This window comes from Arachis hypogaea, chromosome 2 (genome assembly GCF_003086295.3).
Source record: "Arachis hypogaea cultivar Tifrunner chromosome 2, arahy.Tifrunner.gnm2.J5K5, whole genome shotgun sequence".
In the NCBI taxonomy this organism is placed as follows: Eukaryota; Viridiplantae; Streptophyta; class Magnoliopsida; order Fabales; family Fabaceae; genus Arachis; species Arachis hypogaea.
The window spans coordinates 103,018,660-103,043,474 of record NC_092037.1 but is presented as its reverse complement, the minus strand read 5'-3'; the positions used below and the strand labels follow the sequence as shown (position 1 = coordinate 103,043,474).

The following is a 24,815-nucleotide window of genomic DNA, read 5'->3' as shown; positions in this document are numbered from 1 at the left end:
AAGGATAAAAGGGGATTGCACCTTCTTCATCTTTTGATTCTTTAGTGACTTCTGATGTAAGTGAATTATGTGCCACTTTTTGCTTCATTGTGCACTTCAAATCTTCAATGCCTTTCTCTCTTTCGGCAATGAACCACGTATCAGGAATTACAACTTGAATTAAGATATTGCATTCATTATTGTATTTAATTATATATATTTTACTGTTTTATAGTACTCATAGTCATAGTACTTTACTTTGTAGTTATAATATAATTACTCATCTATGTCTATATATTATTTGAGTTAGGTTTGACTAATAATTATTAGGTATAACAATAATAAAGTATTTGCAGAAACTATTAAACAATAACAAGAATTGTATATGTTCAATAAATAAATAAATCAACGACATCTGACAGCTGTAAGAAGTTTTTATATACACCAATAACATATGATATTAATGTAGTAAAGGAGCTACGTATTAATAATTATAACAAAGAAGGCATAGGAAAAATGAAAGGAGATTCTAGCTTCTTGTTTAATTTACTTCTCTTCTCACCTTCGAAGTTCGGAGCTGCGTGGAAATTGAAAGTTTACATGAAGAGCATCGTGTAGGTTCATTCATTCTTCCATTCGGCAATGAAAAGCCACCACATATATACATAATCCTCGCACCTTCTTTTACTTCAGTTATTTATGTGATTTTGGAAGGTACTTTATTTGTCCTATGAACACATTAGTGTATTCAGAAACATCATATACACATACAAGAGAAATAATACAGCACCTTAGTTAGGTGTTATATATATATTTTTATTATTATTATTATCTCAGTATTCTTGGAGGGTTCATACTAGCTATTTATTTTTGAAAAATGTTGGATAACCAAAATAAATTAATAAAAAATAATTAGAACTTATTTTATTTAATACTTATTAATTAATATAATAATTAATAAATATTAAATAAGACACATTCTAACTATTTTAACCATGAAGATCTTCACAGCATTATCATTTATTTTTCCTCCTCAAATATTATTGTGTACCTTGTCAATCAATAACAAACAAAATATTATAACTATTTCCACTAAAAGTACATCCAATATCATCACATGGCCGGTGCGTTACATAAAATATTTGCAATTTGTCCTTATCAAATATAAAGTAACTGTGTATATATTAATTTTGTTAAATTAATAGAAACGTAGAATTATGATGATATATAAACTCATATCAAACCAAATCCATGATCATATATATATATATGTACAGTTTGCTTAAGTATGTTGCATTAGTAGATCGAGAAGAAGAAATTTAACAAGAGCGTAGCATAGGGATCTGATTGTGATTGGTGTGGTGTGTGGGTGATTGGAATGACCTAGAAATTCTAAACAGCTGATTGGATCACGTGGATGCCTAGTCAGATCTGTCTGGCCTTTTCTCTATTTATATTTGAGAGAAGAAATTAAATAAGAAAATGGTATTGAGAGTTGGATGGTTGGTTCCTTCCTCGATGGGTGTGGGTGTGGGTGTGGGGTACAGACACCGTTCCCTGAATGCATGTGCATTGTACCATACATGCATCATGCATGCTCCATTGTTCCATCTTAGTCAAACCCAAATATGAAGGGTCCCCCCTGCTCTATGTATGCTTGTCTCTTTTAATTTCTCTATATATGTACCAATAAAACATACAACAACTTCAATTCCTTCCAAAATTGTATAAAGATCTCCAACACCTCCATACATATAACAACAACAATAATCTACATAGCTACTGCCTACTTGTAACCTTATTATTATTATTTCACAACTGTATATATATATACTATTCATCTTCATGATCCTGGATGTTATTTATTTACTTAATTTATAAGAGAGTGTCTCAGATTCTCTTTGCCAACATATTTTCACACTCGTTCTTTCATTTGCTTCTCCATTGAGAATGGCCATTGCCAATGGACAAAAATGAAATCACCATGCATGCACTAAGCCACCGACCTCTGTGTATGTGACCCATCAATATATATATAATATTTCAACTTTGCTACATTTATATTAATCAGCTATTAATATAAAATATATATTAAAAATGAGTTAAACAACACATATATTATATGTATAAATATGCGACGGATGACTAATTTTAGTATACAAATAGATTTTTCATATAATTTATATATATGATACATAGATCATGCTACATAAATATATAAGCCACCCCTTAACTACTCTTATGATCAATATATATATGTTATATCATACGATATAATCTGACTCCAATCAGAAAATGATTCGTGTTCTCTTGATTCATTTTACATTTTTTTATTATTTATTTAGGATTTTCTTTATATATATCATAAAATGGAATATTAATCACACTTTGTTTTATAATAATAAAAACAAATATCAAATAAATATACACGAAAAAAGAGGTTATTTTATTGTTCCACCACCTTATAAACCTATCGTTGAGTTGGTGAAAAGAAAGGATCGGAGGGCCCATAAATATTTGCAATTTGCTAAGTTGATTGATGGAATTGATAGGTAGTCTAAGGAGTCGTCGTCTTGTTTGCACTGTTGCACATGCCTTGTCGTTTCTCTTAAGGTGTATGAAACTAAATATATATGGACTTAATTACCTTAGCCTTGGTATTTTTCGCATGTTATTCTATTGGTCTTTCATCAAGCAAGGGAACCGCTATTTGCTTCAAATTAAAGGTGTAAAAATATTTGTTGTGGATGTGGAACATGTAGGGTCTCAATGAAGTGAAGGGCAAAATATAGTGTCTCATCAGCATTCAGCAATGGAGGACAAGAGAATTATTCCCATTGGATACCCAAATGTGGATGCCAGTTATGGTTATATACAAGCACATACATAATTAGGCAACAAAAATAGATTAAATATCAACAATAATATAGAATAAAACTACTAACGAATTGAGCTATGTTACTAACTTTTGCACATTGATTATGTGTCAAATAATAATGAGTAAAGTAACAATTACGTCATAAAAATTTTGATTTTGTACTAATTAGTTCAATTTTTAAAGAAAAAAAAGTATTAATTTGGTCTTTCAGAACAAACTGTGGATATATGATATCCTTCTATCAATTCATCAACTAAACTTAACGGTGGTGATTATATGTATTATTATTATTAATTATTTTGACGTATCCATCTATGAAAGATAGTCATGTAGATAACAATTTTTTTAACAAAACTTCACTTATTTTAATAGAATTTGTGATAAATAGGGAACAGTTGATAAAATATATATAAAAACTCAAAAGATAATAAATATTTCACTATCTAAAACTATATTGTTTTTATCTATACTCATGTGATAGTAACGAAGACATACACTACTATAAATAACGAAATACATGAACAATTTTATTTTATTTTGCATTATTTATTGACAGAAGAACATACATGACCACCATTTACTATTTTAGAAGGCTTAATTGATACTTTTTCTTTTTCAAAAATTAATTAATCTAAGGTCATCGTCTTCGAAAATCTAATAGTCAATTTTTTTCTAACTACATAGGCTATTACAACATAACATATAAATAAATGCTACAGTGCTAAAAAACACAATCCAAATATTTTCTAGTATCAAAGATATTGACCATACCTATATGAATGTTTTAAGTTTATCAAATATTGGATGCGATTACACATACATGTATGTAATCAAATTTTAAAGCATGAATGGTTCCTTGTGATCAACAAGCGAAGAAGGGACTGAGCGCTAAAATGGAACAACAAAGTGATCTATGGTGCGCATGTGATATATACAAAAGGTGACAAATTAAGCTAATAATTAATTCCTTGGGTATAGCTACTTACGATCTGCATGTGATAATGTCTTCCTTTCCTTGTACTACATTTTTATGGATTTTTTATATTAAATTAGATTTAAAAAATTTGTAACTAAGATTTTAAGAATATGCTTTGTTGATGATGTTTTTTATTTTTTATTTTTTTCTATTATTAAAACAACCTTCACTTTTCATTAAAACATTTTTTCACCGTAGTATATTACAAGAGACCGATATGATTTCCAGAGTTGGATAAACGAAAGTAAACCATAATTGCTTTTGTCAAGGTTAGTGAAATGATACTATTGGTCTTTCGATTACAAGTCTTCTAAATTTTTAAAATCTTAGGTTGGTCTAAGATATAGTAGATAATATATATTTAGAAAAAGTCTAGAGGCCAACAATTTTTGTGTTATCTGGCTAATACTTAACTATCAAAATAAAAGTGAGTGATCTCCCACTATTAAAAACATTATTGATGGCCAATTGATGGTTATAAAACACCAAAATTACTGGCCCCTAGCATTCCTCATATATTTCTAGTTTTTCGCTCAAGATGATCAATCCTAAATAGTGAGTAAGAGAAATTTATAGTCTCTCCATGGGAATAAAACATGGGTTTTAGTTAAACTGTCTAAAGACAAGAAAATTGTTGGCTGCAAATGGGCCTTCAAAAAGAAAGTTTTCTCCGGGGAGATGAAGGAGACAAGTATAAAGCTCGCTTAGTTGCCGAAGAGCCTTAGCTCATGTGGCACTTCACCCCCTCCCCACTACTAAGGTCTAGAGTTCAAACTCCAGAGGGTGTATTTGTGGGAAAAATGTGATAAATATATGAGGAGTGTGTGAGTGTGTTGTATACTTAAGATTGGGGATTGTCCAATTCATTGGGGTACCTAGGATTGAGGATTGTCCAATCTACTGACAAAAAAAAAAGCTCGCTTAGTTGCAAAAGGATACAGTTAGGTACCAGGTGTAGACTTTAAGGAGGTGTAGTAAAACACTGTTCCATTCGGGTTCTGCTCACATTGGTAAAACTGGTTGACAATAAATCTTAATAGTCTCTGTGAATAGTATTCTATCACTTCTTTTGACAATATGGACTTTCTTCCTCTGTTCAAGGCTTCAAGCTTAGGTTTAAGGTTGTTTTCCAACAGAAATATTAGTTTTACACTTTTACTTGATATACACTAACATAACTTCCTTTTACACAATGTTATAATCAACAACAAAAGTTGGCAAGTTCATACATTCTGAACTTTTTATTTTAACCAACTTGAAATCATCTTTTGAGTACAACGCAAAAGGATACCAAACCATACCAAGTATTGCAAACAAAACAAGAATATTGTAAGGAACTGACTCCAGAGTATCTAGAACAAACAACAAACTCAAGATAATAATCAACATAATTTAAGACACCGCAGCAACAATACATAATCACAAGGATTCTAATTTTGCACGGTTGTTACGTACTTGAGAAGCATGGCTACAACATCATCAGAAATTCTTGCGGCTTCTGTTTTCAGGTGATGGATTTTCCCTTCAGTTTCATGTTCAAGCCTCTTCACATTAGCACCAGAATCTCCAGTGCTCTGCATTGGATGGAAAGCATGCACATAAGATAAAGAAAAAAAACATCGTAAAATTGAATAAGATAAAACGATAATATCAAATATAATAGAAAACTTACATCTGATACTTTTTGTTGAAACTCACGTTCCAGTTGAGCTCTGTATTCTGCAACCTCCTTGTCTGCCTCTTCTTTGGCTTGTTTCAACCTTGTCAATTTTTCTAGCATTGGAAGAGCAGAATAACACATTGATTAGTAGACAACAACAGAGTTGTGATAAATCATACAAATTATAATATAAAGATCTAAACATGAACGAGGGTGCAGAAGAATTAGCACAGCAAGAACTTGTTCTGCCATTTAATCCGTGCCCAACATTAAAAACCATAAATTTACCCTTTTTGATAAAAATGAATAAAGCTAACACAAAAGAATAAAAAGTAAAGAAAAACTAGTTTACATAGATTACTTAGTTTAAGAGAGAGAGAGAGTGAGATAATAGTAACAAATGCAAAAAATAATTGAAAAAAAATGGTGTATAGTACCATTTTTAGCGGCATTTACAATCCTTTGTGCTTCTTGTTCAGCAGCCAACAATTGTTGAATTCCACCTTGACCCCTGTTTGATGCCATTCTGTAATGAAAGAAATTAGTAAGTATAGACAAATGACTAACTATTTTAAAGAAACTAGCTGAAAGTAACCAAAGTAAATCCTTTGGCAACATAAATCACAAGATAAGCATTAAGCAAATAAATCCCCCTCTGTTGTACCTTGGAAATAAAATCGACAACCTAAACAACAAGAAAGACTATATTTATTTATTAAAATCAGCAAATTATAACCATCATACTGCATTGTGTCCATTTAAATTTAAGATAGAACGTGGATAAAAAATAATAATAAATAAAATAATAAATTTATCAAAGGGGTAAAATGTACTCGGTGAGTACTATAATTATGGATATTAATTAAGCCTTAAAAAATTTATAAAAAACAAATCAGCACAAATAAAATGAAATTAAGATTAAAATTCAATTAAATATATGAAATTAAAATTTCAAACAAACAAATTAAGAGAATTGAAAGCTTAATTTATCTCAAATAATCAGAACTAAAATCACTTGTAATAATCAATTAAACACTAGCACAAAACAAGTAAACCACTCGTGCATCAAAACAATGAAACAAAAAATTAAATAAAATTCAGCGATATTTAAAATAAACCACCCACGCCATATCAGAAACTATAATCTAAGCCAAGAAAATTAAATAAATATGATAAATTTGCAGGCTATTATAAAAAATGATAACTCAGATCCATAATTCAACAAATTTGAGACCAGCGACGACGCTACGGCATGAATCACTACTTTGCGCTGTGTAACCGCGCACAATCTATTTTTAGTTAGTAACAATAATATCTCTTGGACTTAATCAACACTATATAAAGTAGAAGATCGTAGAGATCTAAATCTAATTCAGGAGGTCAAGTTGAGTATTTGTATTTTCCAAAGAATGCAATAGAGAAATTAAAAAAAAAAACGAAAATATGTTTACGGAGAAACGAGTCAAGGGTGAGTAAGAATGAGAAGAAACGGCGTGGCACGGAGTAAGAGTAGCGATGGCAGAAAAATTCGCAGATCTGATCTAAAATAAATATATATGGCGAAAACGAAGTAATCGGATATGAAGGTACCTATTTGAGAGTGATCAGCAAGATTGATGATTCAGATACACGGATTGACAAGGAATGTGAAATCAGATCAAACGCAAAAATACTTCCTTTAACTTCCTTTTACTCCTCTCCTAATTCTGCAAAATTTTGTTTTCTCCCATTCTGTTTTTGCGTATTAAATCTTCTAACTCAGTACTTCGTCTGAGCAGGAGGACATTCCAGTAACTTCACTTTTATTATATTTATTTATTTTTGTTATTTTTCTTCCCCCAATTATTGTCTCCCAAAACAAAATAATAATTATTCTCTTGGTCTAGATCCTTCGTTTTTTTTTTAATTAGGAATAAGTTTTGAATTCGAGATCTGTAAGTAAGAATGAGAATACTATACTATTTGAGTTCTTGTTTACTTATAAATAAAATAATAAATTTATTAAAAAAGATAAATTAACAAAAATGCATTTTAATAATTTTGTTATTGATAAAAATACACTCAAATTTTATTATTAAAAAATATTTTTAAATAATTTAAAAATGCAATAAAAGTATGCAACATTAAATATGTCTTCTCAAAAAAATACTTTAGAGATTGAATTGTGAGCAATTTTTTACAAGCATGATCAGGAATATGAAATATTTTTATTTTTAAAATTTGGTGATTTTTCGTTAAGTATATTTTTTGTGATTTTTTTTGTAAAAAATAATACTTTTAAAAAATAAAATAAAAATATGGAAATCAAATTTTTATCTCAATTTTTGTGTATTTTGTAAATAGTTTATTTAAATATTCCTATAAAATTTTGAATCAAATGGATAACGGGTTGTCAAATACAAAAGTCATTTGCCATTTACAAAAGAAATAAGATTTTTTTTTAACATTTTTTTTCATATTTTTAAATTATTTAAAAATATTTTTGTCAATAATAAATTTTTAGTGTTTTTTATTAATAAAATTATTCGAGTACATTTATTATAGTTTACGGTAATCAAATTTTGATAAATTTATTATTTTATTTATTATTATCTTTTACCCACATTCTACCTTAAATTTAAATGGATACAATATAAATTACAAATAAAATTTTTAATTTTTTATTTAACAAAGGTCTCTCATTTTTTATACCATAAAGATAATTTATTTTTAGTTATATGCTTTTGAGTAAAATTTTGATGATTAGTAATTGATTGTAATTGTTTGTTTGATTAATTAAAAATGATATTTTTTTTGTACAATGTTAAGAAAAATTTACTTCTACTTAATATATTAAAATTAGATTTTCTTTTAACTAATAAAAGTAAAGTGTCAATTTTACATGAATCTATTTTTCTTCTAAAATAAATGTATTTAATGAATAATACATAATTATACTAATTTAGAAAAATATCTTTATTATAATATATAAAATCAATATTTACTGCATTATTAAATTACTTATCAATTATCAATCGGAAATATTTTTAATAATAATAATAATAATAATAATAATAATAATAATAATAATAATAATAATAATCTACTTCTACTTAATATACTAAAATTAGATTTTTTCCTAACTAATGAAATTAAAGTTAGGTGTCAATTCCTTATAAATTCATTTTTTTGTCTAAAATAAAAGCACTATTCTCTCTTCTAAAATTATTTTAGAAAAATATTTTTATTATAATTATATTACAATTATAATTCAATTAGCATTTAATGAATAATACATAATTATACTAATTTAGGAAAATATCTTTATTATAATTATATAAAATCAATATTTAATACATTATCAACTAATGAAAGTGAAGTATCAATTCTTCATGAATTTATTATCTCTCCAAAATGAAAGCATTATTCTCTCTTATACATTTATTTTAGAAAAATTATAATTTCACAATGAATATACGTGACAAATTTAAAAAATTTGGCAAGTTAATGGAACCAAATCATATTTCTATAAATATATAAGAATGTATATTTCTATTATATGAAAATTATATTTTTACACTTAACAATAGAGCTGACGTGACATACTTTTTAGCGTATTTCTTAATTTATTTTTTATAACTCATTGAATACAATTTATTACAGTAAATTAATTATATATATCAACTAATTAATTTGATTAGATATTTAAATATCACACAATTTATTATAATTTATATCAATTATTTTAATTCATTAATTTATAAGGTACATAATAATATAGATGATTTGTTATTTATACTAATTAAATACAATAAATGCAGATTAATTTAGTTAAAAAAATTATTGTCTCCTATGTTTTTCTATTTATTTTTTTAATTCATTAAATCTAATCAATGATAATAAATTAATTATCTCAACTAATTAATTCAATCAATTATTTCTTAATTTATTTTTTTGAATTCAACAAATCAAATAAAATCAATTATATTAATTATTTGTATCAATTAATTGATTTGATTAATTCTTAAAAATATTTTTATTTTATTTATTTAAATAAATGAATTATAACTAATTAGTTATTTAATTTTATTAGGATAAATATCAAATTCTATTTCTAATATAATATAAAAATACAAAATTTTATTCCTTCTATTTTTATTTTACCACTATAAAAGATTATATATCCAGAAGAAAATATCATTTATTTACCAATTACTCTTTTATTGGGTAGTTTTTACAATAATTCTTTTATATTTAATTTGTTTTACAGTGTGATAAAATTCATTGTTCAATCAATAATTATTTGGCAAAGATATTTGAGAATGAATTGATTAAGGGGAAGGTCAATATCTTCTTAGATTTTGTGATTGAGGAATCAAGCGAAATTTATCTTCGGATTGTACACATGTGTAGAATAACTTTTAAGAAGGAGTCACGTATAATAAATACAGTCAATGATTGTAAAATTCCTAACAATGATTTCAATTTTCTTGCTCATGCTGAAATATTGAAACAAATAAATGAACAATCCAATTTAATTTTATTTGGTACGTAGTTAATTTGTATTAATCTACACAAAATTATTTTTTTATTTTAATTCTTGCCAAAAAATTATATAATAGCATCATTTTACCGATAACATAAATTTTAATAGTTTATTTATGCAAATATTTAAAATTGTATTGCGACTTTTTTAAAGGTATATCATTTTATTAATATATTGTTAGTTGTATTGTTTAATATAAAATAAATTGGTAAAAAAAAAAAGTTTTATTTATAAGTAATTTATTATGTTATTCATTTATTTATTCTTAATCATAGAGTAAAAATGATGATTCCATCCAATTAAACTTCCTTCCTATGAATCCTGAAGTTCTTCTCAGATACAAGGAAATGATTCAATTCCATAGCTAAAGATCGTAGTTCTCGAACGAGTAATCGAAAGGATTCTGGAGCGTTCGCGGGTTTTGGTATTGTTCGTCCAATGATCGTAGTCGCGAGTACTATTTGCCGAGCTTTAATATGATCAGATTTATAAGTAAGCATCTCTTACAAAATATGAGCAACACCAAATCCCTCGAGAGCCCAAACCTCCATCTCACCTACGCGCTGTCCTCCTTGTTTAGCCCTTCCTCTAAGGGGTTGTTGCGTAACAAGTGCATAATGCCCACAAGAACGTCCGTGTATTTTATCATCAACTTGATGAATTAATTTCAAGATATAAGGCTTTCCTATTATAACAGGCTGTTCAAAAGGATTCCCTGTTCTTCCATCAAATATTCTGCTTTTGCCCGGATACTCGGGTTCAAATATCCACGGATTCGACGTTTGTTTACTGGCTTCATATAATTCAGAAAATACTAGTTTTCTCGAAGCCTCTTGCTCATATCTCTCATCAAAGGGTGCTATTCGATAATGTCTATCTAGCATATCCCCCGCTAATCCGAGTGAGCATTCAAATATCTGTCCTACATTCATTCTTGACGGAACTCCTAATGGGTTGAAGACCATATCAACGGGTCTTCCATTTTGCAAATAAGGCATATCCTGTCTAGGCAAAATTTTGGAAACGATACCCTTATTTCCATGTCTCCCGGCCACTTTATCACCTACTTTGATTTTACGTTTCTGCAATATATATATTCTAATAGTTTCTGGATTATAATTGGAACCTCTTTTTTTTTGAATCCATCTTACATCAACAACTCGACTTCTACCGCCTATAGGTAGTTTTAGACAAGTTTCCTTTGAGGAGGATACCTGAATTTCAAGTATAGCTCGTAATAATCTATCTTCCGGGGCATTGATACTTTTAATTTTTTTTTTCAATTAGATGTTATTGGACTTTCGACTGAAAAAGAAGAACTTATATCATGATTAAAAATAGGAAGAAGTGACCATTATATTACATTGTGGTTGATCTTCATGATTTGGAGTATGTAAAATTTTAATATTTCACAATAAAATTTTGTTTTGTAACAATTATCTATACATGCAAAATATTTTATCTTTTTCATTATATATTACTACTTATTTTTCTTAATTCTTGCTTTTGTTTAGAAATAAGAAAAAATAAGGTGCATAATGTGAAATCAATTTACTTCTCAATTATTCAATTATCTACGTGATCACCAAACAACCGAATATATACTTATTCTCCAATTTACAAAATTTAACCAAGGCATTGGTAAGCATATCGGTTACCTTTTATTTAACATATTTTTTCATGTTATATTTGTAATCATATTATATCTATTTTTACGAATATATCTTTTTAGAAAATACTCTTAGTATTAGCATATGGTATATTAAATAAATATTAGTGGTTTTAAATTATGCAAATGTTTAAAATTGTATTATGACTTTTTTAAAGGTATATCATTTTATTAATATATTGTTAGTTTTATCATTTAATATAAAATAATTTGGTAAAAAAATTTTAATTTATAAGTAATTTATTATATTATTCATTTATTTGTCCTTAATTTAATACTTTTAATTCATTTTTTTTAATTAGATGTTATTGGACTCTTTATTGGAAAAGAAGAGCTTATATCATGATCAAAAATAGAAAGCAGTGACCATTACATTGTGGTTGATCTTCATAATTTGGAGTATGTGGAATTTTAATATTTCACAATAAAATTTTATTTTGTAATACTTATCTATACATATGTAAAATATTTTATCTTTTTTATTATATATTACTACTTATTTCACTTAATTCTTGCTTTATTTAGAGATGAAAAAAATAAGATGCATACGGTGAGATTAATTTACAACTCAATTATTCAATTATCTATGTGATCACCAAACAACCAAATACATACTTATTTTTCAATTTGTAAAATTTAATAAAGGTATTGGTAAGCATATTGGTTTAACTTTTTATTTAACATATTTGTTTATGTTATATTTCTAATAATATTATATCTATTTTTACGAATATATCTTTTTAAAAAATACTCTTAGTATTAGCATATGGTGTATTAAATAAATGTTAGTGGTTTTAAATTACTTATTATTTATTAAAGAATTTTGTGCATTATAATTCTCTAATAATTTGTTGTTCATTTTAAGCTGATTTTGATATATTCTTACTTCACGGTAAAATAACATATAAAAATTTGTTGGTGGAAAGTATTACTAGGTTATTTATGGCCACATTGAGTATATATGTCTGATTTATTGAAAAAAATAGATTACTAAAACTGATTAATAACTATTTTAAAATTAATATACTTAACATTAGATTAAAAAAAAAAAATAATACATAATATGTTACTTTTTTTATTTATTAAATTATTATAATTCAAATTAATTTTAATAAAATAACTTAAACATTACGATTGTAAATAACATATAACTTGGTTTGGATTTTATGGTTAAAATTTTGTGAGGATATTGTTATTATTGTCCAATATCTCAAATTTTAATCGGAAATTGTAATGGTAATTTATAGACATTCTATTGTTTACTTATATTTATACAACAAGTACAATCTATAGTTCATTTTACCATGAAAAGTTGAATGCAATAAATCTACTGAAAGTATATAGGTTTTCTAAGGTTTATTCATATATAATGATGAAATTAGGTTATGTAATTAAGGTTACAAATATTCCATTATATGCTGTATTATTGCATTAGTCATTAGGTATATATGGATTGATTATTCAAGCACAAAAAAGGTAATGAAAATTTTCTCATAAAATTAAGTAATTAATTGCAAAGTGTCATCATCATATATCCCCTCTCTTGTTATTAAACAAATGTTGATACTGCTTACGCTTCTGATTGATGTTCTTCTTGTACACAAATCCCCCCAATCCAACCAAACAAACAGCTCCAATCAAAATCCCACACGTTACCACATTTTTGTTCTCAACATGGTACCCTTCATGATGGAAACTCTCATTGGTTATTTCCCCTGCATCATCTTCAGCTGTGTAATTGAATGGCAACACTTGAGGCCGTGGTGAAACAACAGCAGCATCATCATCATTATCATCAGAGTAAGGTGTACTGTCTTCAATATCCCCAGATGGCTTGAATCCTGTAGGACTAGGAGTAGGAGCTGAAGCAGAAGAATCATATAAGTTTTGATCAATATCCTCATCATCATTATTAGGAGCCTCTATGTCAACACTAAGTTCAATTGAAGGCAAAGGAGAAACAGAAGGCTTTTGAATATCATAATAATATGGAGACATGTTTTCTTGATCAAATTCATCGTGTAGTGCTTGTGGTGAGGGAAGTGTTGTTGCTATAAACACAAACACAATTACTAGTTTCTTATTAGCCATGCTCACTAATATTACTAATCTTTGTGTGATGAATTGAAAGACTTCAGAATTCAGATGTAGGTTCAGAATAATTTGTAGTCCTATATAAAGCTCCTTATTGTCAAGGTGATCATGCATGTAACTCTCAAGTTGAAATGGAAATTTGCATGCAGAAATTCATGGGAAATCTTGAATTATATTCTCTTTCAAGATTCAATATTAATGTAACCATCGAATAGTGGTATATTCAATTCAATTTCAAGTCTCTCGTTTTCATCCATTAATATATAATAATATAGTGTTATTCAATATTTAATGGCTAGAAATCGAAGGGGCTGCGTAGATTAGTGACATCACTATTCCCTATTAGAAGAAGTTGGAGAGAAAATATTATTGACCGACCCGGTTAATAATAAGAGACATTTTAGTATTTATCTTTTTTTTCCTTTTCTTTTTTGGTATCGAGACATTTTAGTATTTTAGTAAACTCACAAATTAGTTAGTTAGTTAGTTTTTGTTACTACTGTAAAGTTACTCTGAAGGGTTATTTATAAAAATATCGTATACACGACGAAGAGGATGAGATAAATCATAAAAGGTTGGGGACCGGGTTTGGGGTGGGTGGGGCTTATAGGGTTTGGGTTCTGCTTGTAGGGCTTACCCATGTTAAAAAAAGTCATAAATTCATAAAAATGAGAGAATATGATGATGGCATCGGCCTATAGAGTCTCATAGCCTACAGGCTAAAGATACGAAAAAGCATTTTGCAGGTTTATTTTCTAAAGGATGAGGCCTTGTGTATTTTCTTGGTGAATGGATGAGGCTTGTTTTATTCTTTTGCTTTCAGCCCAATGAGGATTGTTGTGGCAGCTTAGGAGTTCTGTTGGGGCCTGGGTTTTGTTGGTCCAGGTCTTAGTCCAAAAAAAAAGCAGAAAAAAAAACAAGGTTTTAAGAGCATAATATCCTTGATTAATTAGTCTAATTTTGCTAGGGATGACATTCCTATTTATCAGAATATAAACAACTATGAAACTGAAAAAAAAAAAAAAGCATCTCCAACCAGCCCAATAGCAACGATAAAGTCCAACAAATCAAATGATGCTTTACTCACTCTTTTATTTTTATTTTTTTCTATTCTCTCCATATCTTCTAGAATTGGTTAGTTTGGTGAATCATTGTTCTGTTAGAATATAAATTATTTTAGAAAAATTGGCAAGATTTAATAATCTTTGCTATTGTAATATATATATATATATATATATATATATATATATATATATATATATATATTGACTGTTTGTACAGTAAACAATAAAAAAATACAATCATAAGTTTTACTCATTTATTTTTATTTTTTTTGTTTTATTATTATTTACGGGTACTCACTCCACTCTTAATTGAGACTGATATTTATTCACCTTGTTTTCGGGTGGGTTCTCTTACACACTGTTTAGAATAGAAGATTTTGGAAGAAAGAAAAATGAAAAAGAAGAAAATGGATGAAAAAACCCATTTTTTATTGTTTAAATAAAAAAAAATGAGTGGAAAACAAAAAAATAGGCATGAGGTCGATGTAAATTTTTTCTTTTCATTTTCTGCGAAAAAAATTGAGAAGAAAAGTCCAAACAATATTAAAATTTCAGATTTATCCTTTTAATAACAAATGTTAAAATTTCAGTCCTTTTTATTATTCTTTTACACAATTATTTATTTATATTTATTTAAAAAATAAAGATATATTTTTTAGTTTATGACATTTAAAATTTTAAAAAATAATTTAGATTTTTTTTATTAAAAAATAATTTAAATATATTAATAAATTATAATTTATATATAATATATATAAGGATAATAAGATAATTATATTCTATTATAATTTTTTTTTAATTTTTTATTCAAAAATATTTTTTATTTTTTTATTTATTTTCTTTTCATTCAAACAACATGTAAAAAAATTTATTATTTTTATTTTTTTCTCCTATTTTCTTTCGGGATGGTTCGAATTTTTTTTATTAATTACGGAAATGAAAAATATAGAGTTTATCCAAAAAATAAAAAATAAAAAAACTATTGTGTGTAATTAATATTATTCAATTTCAAGAGAAAGTTTCCTTCAAGTTTTAGGAAATTTATTTCCAATTATTTTCCATATATGATTAATTGATTATTGTTGTTTCCGATCCTCGGAACATTATCGGCCATAAAAAAAATTGAGTTGGGACATGGAGATTGGAATAATGAGATCTAGCCACACAATATAGAGAAGAATACAGTAATAATTATTCATTAGATTACAAAAGGAAATCAAAACAAAATCTTTATTTGAACACCACAACTTGACAAACTCAAAAACTCTAATGTCGATTGTTGTGGAAGTGGAACTCCATCCATTCTTCTTTGTGCAAGTTTACATAGAGTGGACCAATTCTTCATCAATATCATCATCCAATTCTTCAGCATCTTCTTCTGCAATAGTTTCCAATCGAGGAAAAAGTGAAACTTTCCTCAGAGGAATCACTGGAGAGGGCGCAAACTCCACAACACACGACGCCAAGAACAAGTACTTGATTTCATTTGCCATGCCACTTTATGATATGTACTACCTTGGACAGAAGTGCGTGCTACAATAGAGACCCAATGAAGGTGTTTGATGAAATTTGATGTTGTATGTTCTCTTTAATTTGCTGTTATGTTAGTAGGCTTGTCTTTTCCCTTTATATATAAGGGTGTTGTTATCATAATGAATAATAATAATAATAATAATAATAATTTATTAGTAGTAAATTAGGCACTATCAGTCAAGTATTCTAAGTGGGAAACGCACGTGAAAAGTATTTGTATTCTTGTGATTGTAGTGTAGACATACTTAGCTTCTTGGAAATAATGGCCAATTGAGACATTACATCAATAACACCCACCAAGAAGATGCAGGATCACAAATTTTAATGTCTAGATGCACTTAACATTTCCATTGCTAATATGCCAAAACGTGTTTCTTGTGATAAGGTAGAGGTACCTCATGATAATGCACCTATATGATTTATAATAGAATAATCTTTATTTTGTTTTATGTTCAACACTACTCATCCTAAAGTTTCGGGTAAGAATCACATTTTAACATCCAGCTTTTGTTCTTTTGCTTTTAGAGTTAAACAATACTTAAGAGAGTGCAAGTTATTCTACTTTTAAATGTATAATAATTAATACTATGAGTACTTTTTTTGTAACTATATATTATGCCTCCATACTTTTTCTTTATAATTAGATCGGACGTGCATGATGCATGTGTGAATTAGTTTAATCTTGAATGTGTTGATGTCTAAATAAGAAGAGTCCACATGAAATGTATGGTGAGAATTAAAAGAGACTAAAAATACACGATTTACATACATAATATATGATGGTTGCTTAAGATGATAGTGCATTGCAGTGTGTACCTAAGTGTTGTGTCATTGATCGAACCTAAGTGTTGTGTCGCTTTTACAGTGCCTATCTAGAAAGTAGAAAGGATAGTCTCGTCTTTCCACATGTTGAATAAAGTATATTAAAGCCTAAAGCTAGTACGGACGCGAGAAATTAGAGTAAAAGAATCAACAAAAATCAGTAGAGATTCGAAGACAGATTTGGTACCATCTCGAGTGTGAACCCCATTAAACAATTGAAGAATATATCCAGAGACGACAACACACAAAATTGCCACCGACAGTTACTATGTTCACGCGATTCCAGTCTACATCAAAATTGTTTCATTTGTGTCTCTGTTTTTTTTTTTAACTGCATACTACCGGATCTTAATTAATATTATCGATAAATAAATAGAGATGAAGATTGAATTTTGTTAAAACCACAGGAAAAACTGCAGTTTCATTTCATAAATAATCAGCAACAGCAACTATGTTGTGCCGAATGATGGATTACAAAGAAAGAGAAAAACTAGATAATATTTACAGAATTAATGGAAGAAGAGATGAGAGAGTTATTATTGGATTGCTACTTGAATTCATTTATATACCTTGTTTTGATGACGGTCATAACCCTCAGCAGCTTCTTCTTCAGCAATTGTCTCCAATCTGGGCGAATTGGATGGCTTGGTTGGGAAGATCACCGGTGCCGGAGCAACCTCCATCCAACAACTTAGGTTTCTGATTCCCTTTGCCATTACTTTCTCTCCTCCTCCTATGCTTAGCTTAGAAAGAAGAGAGACTTTTTCTTATATATATGTTTCTTTTTCAACTACTTCCTTACTAATTCATTAAGGAAACAAACTCGGTTATGCGATCCCTATTCTTATTGTTATTGTTATGTTCCAAGCAACTTCTGCTGTCTCAATATATATATACCTATATATGAAATGGACACGTGTCACGCGGTAAGCATATTGGAGACATATTCTTAGGAAGGTTCCCAATACGGTGAGGTAATTAAGGTGTGCGAATTCACATTAATTGTTGGTGGCCCATGAAAATCGTAGGCCAATTCAATTATTGTTTGTTGGAAAGGTCAACCATACACACATACGTACAATTCCTTCATTTTCTCTCCTCCACCCATCATCTTCAAAATGGAAATTAAATGCGACACATTCTAGATGTTTCCTAGAAATATGATGACCAGATTCCATCTGTTGCATTGCATCACATGTGTTTATGAGACTACCAAATACATTAATTAACATTCATTCATTCTCATTCATTTTGGGCATACATTATATTCTCCAACTTCACCATACTTGATTGTTAAGTAATTTAGTTATATTACACCCTAATTTATCTTAGGTTTGCTCACTTGTATGTATGATGAACCTTCTGTTAAGGTCTCACACTAAGAGAATTTGAAAATCTTCAAGATGAAATACTAAGGTTCAATTAAGTAAAGTTTTGGTTGCTCAAAAGTTTGCGTAACTATATTTCATAAATTAAAATAAAAATAACTTTCAATAAATACAAATTATAAATTTTGTATTTAACAAAATTGTCTTTAACAATTACAATGAATTCAATATAAAACTTGGTTTTAAATTTTTTACCTTTGAAATATGCGTGCATTCAAAAACGAACTTTAAATTGTTCAAAACTAAAAATATAAGTACATAATTTTTTATTTATTTATCAAACATGAAGTGAAATGTATGTGCAATCCAAAAGGCAAGCATCTCTATAAAAAAAATTACCGAATCACACCAACACTACATTAATTTTTATAAATTATTTTTAACAATAAAAATTTTACCAAATTGTACCTGGCTAATATAATAAGTTAATGGGTTATATTAGGTAACCAATGACTTTTTTTAACAACATGAACAATGGACCATAAAATTTGTCCAATTCAGGTAAAACACATTACATTACAAATTACACATCTAAATCTTAATATTAGAATAACCATCCGTACACCTAATGAATTAAACATCCAAAATTTCCCAACTCGGCAGGTCAAGGACTAATCCGTCGCGGTACTGAGCTCCATTTAAGGGTTTACCGCTGGCTAATAGATTGCTGCATGCACAAGGCAGGATTCGAACCCCCAACACTTGCTTAAGCGGATTAGTAAGCTAGCTACTAAACCAACCTAACTTGATTCATTATTCACATTATTTAATATTTTCATTGTCTAATTATACTTTTACTAAGTGAATATATACCTAGCAAAACTAATACCACGTTATCACTTTCCTTGTCCAAGTGACGGTTTTTTTTTTTTTTTTTGTCCAAGTGATGGGTTTAAACCGTAACAGTCTCAATTTAGAAACCTTAATATTTTTTCACGGATAAGCCCATTTTATATGGACTAAAATTGTATCTTGCAGTGGGCCTATAAACTAGCCTAAAATACTACAGCCTATAAATAACAAACGTACGTTCATGTCCAAAAAGCAAAAAGGAATGTTCAATACAAAAATTAAAAACTTAGTGAATTTTGGTGACTTGAAAAAGACAGTTCTGAGGCTTAGCTCAAATAGTTACCCATGTGTCTCTTAATATGCTGTATTCGGGTTGAAACTTTAGTAAATGCACCAAGTATTGAAAAAAATTCTTTAGTGTTATGTGAGTGAGTGTATAATGTATGTATATTGTGATATTTAAAATTGGGTTAATCCAATCCATCTTACAAAAACAATAGTTCTCATTTAATTTGTGTTTGGATAAATTTATTTTGCTGTCAAAACTTAAAACAGGTTAAGACAAAAAATAAAGAAGTCAAAATAGGTTATAATCATTAGTTATTATTTTTTTTTTTTGAAAGCAAAGCTCAACACAATAGGGTGGAACAAACAGGATCATCCAACAAAACAAAATAAGAGCTAAATACTAAAACAACTGAAAACAACCACCCGAAATCGATCCTCACGTCATCTCCAGCATTGCCATCAACAACAAAAAGGATCCACACAGCTCCACTCATTAGCGCTAAGGAGGTCATGTTGATAATTTCGTCAACGCCTTTGCTGATATGCTGGAATATCCTCCTATTTCTTTCCAGTCAGATGTTCCAAATGATCGCGTAGAAGCACCTCAACCTCTGCCGCTGATTCTCCTTACTCCTCGGTTCCTCTGTCCAGCTCAAAAAGTGCTCTTTTAGCGAACCCGAAAAAGACCAGAGCCGGCCAAAAGCTGATATCCAAGCATTCCACATCTGCCACGCAAAAGTACAACCTAAAAACAAGTGATGTATATGTTCCACGTCATTATTACATAATACACAAACAATATCTTCCTGAGTAGTGATGCCAAACTGGCTTAGCCTTTCCTTCGTATTCACTCGGTCTAGCAGTACAAACCAAGCAAATAGCTCCACTCTTGGTGGAACCAAACCTCTCCAAATACTCCTAGTAAAGCTGAAACTGGTTATCTCCTCTGGTAACACTTCCTCCTGCCATACATGCACAAACGAGTTAGTTAAAAAATACCTTGCCTATCATATTTCCACACCACTTTATCCTCTCTGTTTTGTTCTAGCTTCATTGGTCTCAGAACCTCATGCATCTGGTTCAGAAGTTCCAATTCCCATTGGAAGAGCTCACGCCTCTATTGGAAATTCCAGATCCACTCTAACCCATCCCAAAACCCACAAACCCCAATGACAGATCCCTTCTGGTTTGAAACAGAAAAGAGCCTCGGGAACCGATCCTTTAGAGCTCCACCAAGAAGCCACACATCCTCCCAAAATCGAGTCCTTTGTCCATCACCCACCTCCATTGACAAGCCTGTAACCATCTTATCTCTAAGATGTTGATTCGTAAAATTGACTTGGCAAATATCCTTCCATTGACCTCCTCTAGTAGGTAGTACTTGAGTTGAGAGCAGTTCATTCGAGTTCAGATTATGGCATGAACACACTACCTTTTTCCACAGCGGGTACTCTTCCTTAGCAAAACGCCACCACCGCTTAAATAATAGCGCAGTGTTCTGAATCACAGCGTCCTCCACACCCAAATCACCTAACTTCTTAGGAGCTTGTACCACTTCCCATCTTACCAGAGTCATACCATTCCGACCATCTTCCTTACACCACAGGAACTTTCTTTGTAGCGATATCAACTTTTCAGCAACTGCCTTCGACATCTTGAACAAACTCAAATAATACACCATAATCATTAGTTATTAATTGATACTTATTAATTATCCCATAGAATTCTCCCTTAAGAGGTTTTAAATAGGTAGTTTCTATTTGAGCTAAATTTTTTTAATTTCCTGGATACTATTCTTACACGTATTTTCCTACATTAAGTTTACACCGTATTTTCATTGATCTGACATGGTTTGCAATTGAGTCACTACTTTTCTATGTGAACTGCATCCTAGTTTAATTTTGAACATGAACTAGAAAGTTATGTGTAAATTGTAATTATTTTAAACGGAAAACTCTCGTTATATTGACACTACTAACCGTAGTGGTCAGTAAACCATGTTGCACCTGAAAAACAAAAAGAGAGGTTGACAGAAGTTTGGTCTAGCTTGTTTTGCTTAAGGGTTATCTAGCCTGGTTCTGTTCCAAAAATCTCTTAAGCCATTCATGCACATCATACAATGAATTTCTCCGTCAAACTTAGCTTCAAAGCTAATAATTAAATGCATTTGTTATTCTAAAACTTAATTAAACTTATTAGTATATTGTAGGTATATTATTGAGTGTCTAGTTAGTACCACTATATATTAACTTCTTCTTTTTAAGGTCACTAATAATGGACCTATTAAATTAAAAGTGTTGATTTCTTTGTGAGCAATGCTAGGAACCAAAAGGGTATTAGCCAAAAATCAGCCAAATATCTTTGGGTGAATTCAAAATTTTTATGGGTTAATATATATGGATGTTTCCTTTGCTAAGTATTAGAATATTTCTTTTCATACTAAATGGATGTTCTTTTATATATTTTTCGAATTTTTTTGTATTAGAAATGTGAATGTCTCTATTTTTTTAAAAATTTCATAAATTTTTTAAATTTTATAGATATTTAAATATTTTTGCTAAAATATAACTAGATGTTTCTTTTATTAAGTATTAGGATGTTTTTTTCCATATTAAATGAATATTTTTTTTATAAGATTATGCTCTTGGCAGTCTTGGGTGATTGAGACGTTGAACTGTGGGCTTCAAAGGGGAGCAATAAGGGGGTGAAACAATAAACCAAGGCATAAAGCAAACTTGGGCCAACAATAATTGTAACCGTTCTGGGCCAAGACCTTTTTGGGAGACAGCAACAAGGAGCGATGGGGCTGCCAGCAAAGGTGAACCGGATCAGGAGAACTCGGGTCGCTGCAAGCGGAGCACCCTAAGGGTCTGCAGCCCGGTTCTTCGGGCAACGCCAACATCAAGGATCTATGGAGCTCGCGGTGATACTTCTCCCCTGGTCACACGAGAACGACGAGCTGGAGACATGCGATCAACCTGTGCGAACCATGGACTTGGGGACCGAATTGCAATAGGGATGGTTGACGGGTTCGAGGGTGAGAATGCTGTGGATGGCAGAGGCGGCTTCGCTAGAGAGTTCGAGGATGAGGAGTTGCGACGAAACGGAGAGTTTGGAGGACGGAAGGGTTAGAGGATTGGAGATTATTGATATCTTTGGCCTTCAACCAATTGCTGGCCTTGGAGATGCTGTGATTTAAAGCAGACGATCATCATAGTTGACGGCAAAGAGGTTTTGATCGTCAATGACATTTAGAATGTTGATTGGACTAGCCGGCGTAAGAGAAAACGCTCTTATTGCATTGAGAGAGAGATCTGTGCATATGATTGTTAGAGGTGGATAGGTTAATGTGAAGGAGAAAATGAAGGTTTTTATAAGTTTAATTAGGTTTACTTATTTTAAATTTTTTAAATTTTAAATTTAAAAAATTTAAAATTAATTAATTATTAATATAAATTAATGTAATTTTGTTTAGTTTTTGACTGATAACTTTTTTGGTTCCATATACTTTTCTTTTCTTTATTTGTTTAATAAAAACTATTCCTTTAATATTTTCTAGCTGCTATCCTTTCCCTCACATACAAAACTCGAACCCCAAATCTTAAGGAAAACAAATACAAAATCATCTGTACAAACTACGAGTTGAAAAAATAAATCCGAATATTCAACATAACTGTTCTCCCTCATTTTTGTCGATTGTGAAAATAGTTCACATATCCCCCCCCCCTCTTCCTCAATTCTCTCAAAATATTCAACTTAACTTGTATATAAAAGAATAATTACGAAGTTGACATTTTTGTCGGTGAGTATTTTTTTAAGAGAAATTGTTAAATAAGATTATTATTATTTTATTATATAGAAATGACAATAGACAAAAGAGAAATAATGGCAACAACCATTTCTTGGAGTTTTTCTTGTTGCTATCTTAGATAAAACAAAATGATATATACGACTTACGTATTTTATACTCAAATGCAAAATAATAATGTTACAATATCTGAATGGATAATTAAATTTTACAAGATTCCAATTGTTTTAAAATATTTTTTCTCTTTTTTCGTACCACACTAATGCGCTCTCTCTCTCAATTTAAAATTTCAAGTACATTCATAATTCAACTAATTTAAGTACATATTTAAAAAAATTTAAATATATTAAATTGATCTTAATTACAAAAAATATATATAATATATAATTAAAATCAACAATTAAAAATCAGTATACTGATATACTTACAAACTTTTTGCATATTTATATATAGTTTGTGCAACAATACATTGAACTCAATGAAATTTATAGCACAAAACTCTCATGTTTCTTGAAACAATGGAGCTAATTAAGTATTGGTGGTGAGTAGGGGTGTACATGGCCCGGGTGAAGTCGGATTTGATATAACTCAGATCTGACTCGAAATATATACCGGGTCTATTTATTAGACCCGAATCTGGCTCTAAACTCGATGAAATCAATACACTTTCGGGCCATAATTATACCGGGTGAAAACTGGGCCGTTAACATTACATTACGTTGATACCTTCTTGTAAACTAGCATGTAAAAATATCCAAATTTTCAAGGCTCCAACCATTAGTTAACATGGTAAAATTCACTTAGAAAAATATAACAAGAACCAACCATTCTTCAAAATTAAAGCATAACCACAATCAATATTAAAGTATAACCACAATCAATACTAATATTGTCTAATAATACCAAATATTTAAATCAATACAAATAATACAATCTTATGTATTAGTCTAAAATCTTATGCATTCTAAACATAAAACATTAACTTATAGTCTTATAATGACTAATAACACGAAATATTAAGGTTTATAATACTTAAATTCCACGTAAGAATAGTCATGATCCATCACTAATAACACAAAATATTAATTGTGTATGATAACCGGGCCACCGGACCGATTTCGAGTGACCCGAACTATGACCCGGACCCAACCCAAAATAATGACAGGGTCTATTTTTGAGACCTGTACCCGACCCTAAACCCGATGAAATCACTCCAAATTAGTTCCTAAAGTGTTCGGGACCGGGCCGGGCCTTCGGACCGGACCGGATCTGTGCACCCCTAGTGGTGAGATTGAGTCTAGGTGCAATGCATTATTGTTTAATTTGGCAACTTCCGAGT

At 29.5% G+C, this 24,815-nt stretch overlaps 1 protein-coding gene and 1 long non-coding RNA gene across 3 annotated transcripts; both read right to left on the bottom strand.

Annotated features, from left to right (window-relative positions):
- Window positions 1–4,998: 4,998 nt before the first annotated feature.
- LOC112760840 (V-type proton ATPase subunit G-like) lies at window positions 4,999–7,450 on the bottom strand. The gene is made up of 4 exons (XM_025808147.3): window positions 7,084–7,450; window positions 5,931–6,019; window positions 5,506–5,606; window positions 4,999–5,407 (listed from the first exon to the last, which is right to left on the bottom strand). Exons 2-4 carry the CDS (start codon window positions 6,016–6,018, stop codon window positions 5,264–5,266), a joined length of 333 nt encoding a protein of 110 aa, XP_025663932.1. The 5' UTR covers window position 6,019; window positions 7,084–7,450; the 3' UTR covers window positions 4,999–5,263.
- An 8,565-nt stretch (window positions 7,451–16,015) lies between these two features.
- Window positions 16,016–18,078, bottom strand: LOC112760829 (uncharacterized). Of its 2 annotated transcripts, none has more exons than XR_011867962.1 (2): window positions 17,770–18,078; window positions 16,016–16,378 (listed from the first exon to the last, which is right to left on the bottom strand). It is a non-coding gene; the product is annotated as an uncharacterized lncRNA (long non-coding RNA). The 2 variants fall into 2 exon arrangements; XR_003181254.3 differs by having other exon boundaries at window positions 16,016–16,469; window positions 17,770–18,071.
- Between the last annotated feature and the right edge of the window lie 6,737 nt (window positions 18,079–24,815).